The sequence below is a fragment of the Palaemon carinicauda genome, chromosome 27 (genome assembly GCF_036898095.1).
Source record: "Palaemon carinicauda isolate YSFRI2023 chromosome 27, ASM3689809v2, whole genome shotgun sequence".
In the NCBI taxonomy this organism is placed as follows: Eukaryota; Metazoa; Arthropoda; class Malacostraca; order Decapoda; family Palaemonidae; genus Palaemon; species Palaemon carinicauda.
The window spans coordinates 50240002-50242501 of NC_090751.1; the positions used below are offsets into that span (position 1 = coordinate 50240002).

The following is a 2500-nucleotide window of genomic DNA, read 5'->3' on the forward strand; positions in this document are numbered from 1 at the left end:
ACAATGGAAAAATACCATTTGGGTCTACACCTCCATAAGCATCAAGGTCCATCAACAGAGCTTTAATTTCACGAGATCGAAAAGCTAAACTAGTTAGTTTAGCCTCAGGAAAACATGAATGAGGAAGTTCAAGTTTTTCATTACTCTGTTTACTGTCAAAAACATCAGCCAAAAGGGTTGCCTTTTCCTTTGGACAGTGAGAGACTGAGCCATCTGGTTTAAGTAAAGGAGGAACTGTTGCATTTACACCAAAGAGTGGTGGTCTACACTTAGTAGACCACCATTTATGTTCCTGAGTTGTACCAGAAAGGGTTTCTTTTGTGATTAAATTGTACTCATTTTCAGTTGAGGCATAAACTCTCTGAGCAAAAGCTCGAAGCTGAGTATAGTTATTCCAGGTAAAATCTGATCTGTTACCCTTCCAAAGATGATAGGCCTCCTGCTTCTCCAAATAAACACATCTACAATCATCATTGAACCACGGTTTGTCCTTCACTAGGTACCTTAGCACACGAGAAGGGATACGCCTATCAATTATGTTGACTACATTCTCATTCAAAGGGACAACAGGATGTACACTACTATATAATTGTGACCAATTCAAGAACAAAAGATCATGCAAAATCCCATTCCAGTCTGCTTGGGATTTTATATAAGTTTTACAAGAGTATGATATATTAGGAACAGATTGCTCAGTCTTCACTACTGATGAAATCAAGGCATAACCAGATATCCCGACTGAAGAACCAACCTTACTAGTTATAACGCCAGGGGAGTCAGTGTATACAAGGTCCAATGTCACGTATGGAGGGGTAAGTGGGAACACTTTTGAAAACTACCTTTTCAGGCACCACATGTATGTGTGCTGATGTTCAGACACTGTGCCATTAATAATGCTTTGTATCACAACTGTGTTAGATTTAACCATCTTTATTTGGCACGGACCCAAATACGCTGGGTTTAGTTTGTATTTCCTAGGTTGTAATTGTTTCAAATACACTCGATCACCCACAAATACTTTTACTGGTGTGGTTTTGAACCGACCATCATAATTTGTTCTGTGTTTTTTATTAGCTCTTTTCAAAAACCTTTCAGTGGTGTTCATTGCTCTCCTCAATAGATTTAATAAATATACACGGTATTGCTCAGTTGAATAATTTGGCAATTGTTGCAAATTAATGAGGACTGTATATGGTAACACAAGATCCTATCCATACACTAAAAAGAGAGGTGTTTCCCTGAGCGAAGCATTATATGTAATGTTCAAAGCTAGCTCAGCTGTAGGAAGCAGGGCGTGCAAATGAAGGGTGTCATCAGCCGCTAAGTAACGTAAAATTCGTTCTACTTCCCTATTATGCTATTCCACTAAACCATTTGCTGAAGGCCTATATGCGGTCACTGAAAAGTGTTCAATTTTCATCAAGTCCATGACCGATTTCACCAACTTATTTATAAACTTGAGACCATTATCACTTATCAAAATTTTTGGGCAACCAAACCTAGTAATGAAAGCACCTGGGCTAATGAATTTGCCGATTTATTCAAACCTTGCGTAAGTATGAGTGTACCGAGTAAATGCATCCACAAATACACATATACACTTATGTTGTGTTAAACCAGTAGGAAATGGTCCTACCACATCCATATGCACTCTATAAAATTTAATAGGAATCATACGCCACTTTCTGGCTTCCAGTACAGTGTTTTTATGTTCTTTGAAACAGTTACATGCATTCCAGCCTTTTATGTAATTCTATATAGATTTTTTCATTCCTAACCAAAAGAAGAATTCGCCAGTTCTCCTTAATGTTCTATCAATCCCTAAATGCCCTGAATACGGACTTGAATGTGGATGGCTCGATTAATTGAAGAGGAAGGGAGAACTACCCGTGCACAAATTCCCCTCCCCTCTTCTCGTAAGCACAATATATAAGATATAATTTTCTATAAAAAAAATTCTCATGAGGCATATTAAAAAATGACAGCTAACTCTCCAATTCCCCTTTAATCACTGCTAGCACTCTTTCCATCCATTCCTCTTTTTTCTGTCCCTCTCGGACTTTTTTTGTCCCAACCTCCCAAGTCAATCAAACCTGTATCATCAGGGCATTCATTCTGGACATCCCTGGTCATGTCCTCGGCCACCCACATATATTCACCTTTGCCCCTCATATCTCTCTCTCTCTCTCTCCCCTCTCTCTCTCTCTCTCTCTCTCTCTCTCTCTCTCTCTCTCTCTCTCTCTCTCTCCTCCCGTCTTCTGAATGCTCATCGGGAGAATTCACATCCTTTTCTCCATTTTCTCTATTTTGATGGGAGTCTTCTATATTTTGGTTTCGTTCTTCGTTCCTCTTTTGTGCCCTAGTTGTTATTCCTATTACTGTCCCTCTAGAGACAGCATCAGCTACCTTGTATGTGGTGAAAACCCTTTATATTAAACTCTAACAGTCTCTCAATCCATCTCACTTCTATAGTCTTTGAGTGATTTCGCCCGGGGCTTTG

At 39.2% G+C, this 2500-nt stretch overlaps 1 protein-coding gene across 1 annotated transcript in view; it reads right to left on the reverse strand.

The window, feature by feature from the left end:
• Positions 1 to 2500, reverse strand: part of LOC137620903 (uncharacterized) — a gene marked incomplete at its 5' end in the record, with an annotated part of 14809 nt that overhangs the window by 9705 nt on the left and 2604 nt on the right. Inside the window, one exon of the mRNA XM_068351348.1 lies at positions 2219 to 2231. Coding sequence (XP_068207449.1) covers positions 2219 to 2231 — 13 coding nt within the window. The remainder of the gene's footprint in view (positions 1 to 2218; positions 2232 to 2500) is intronic.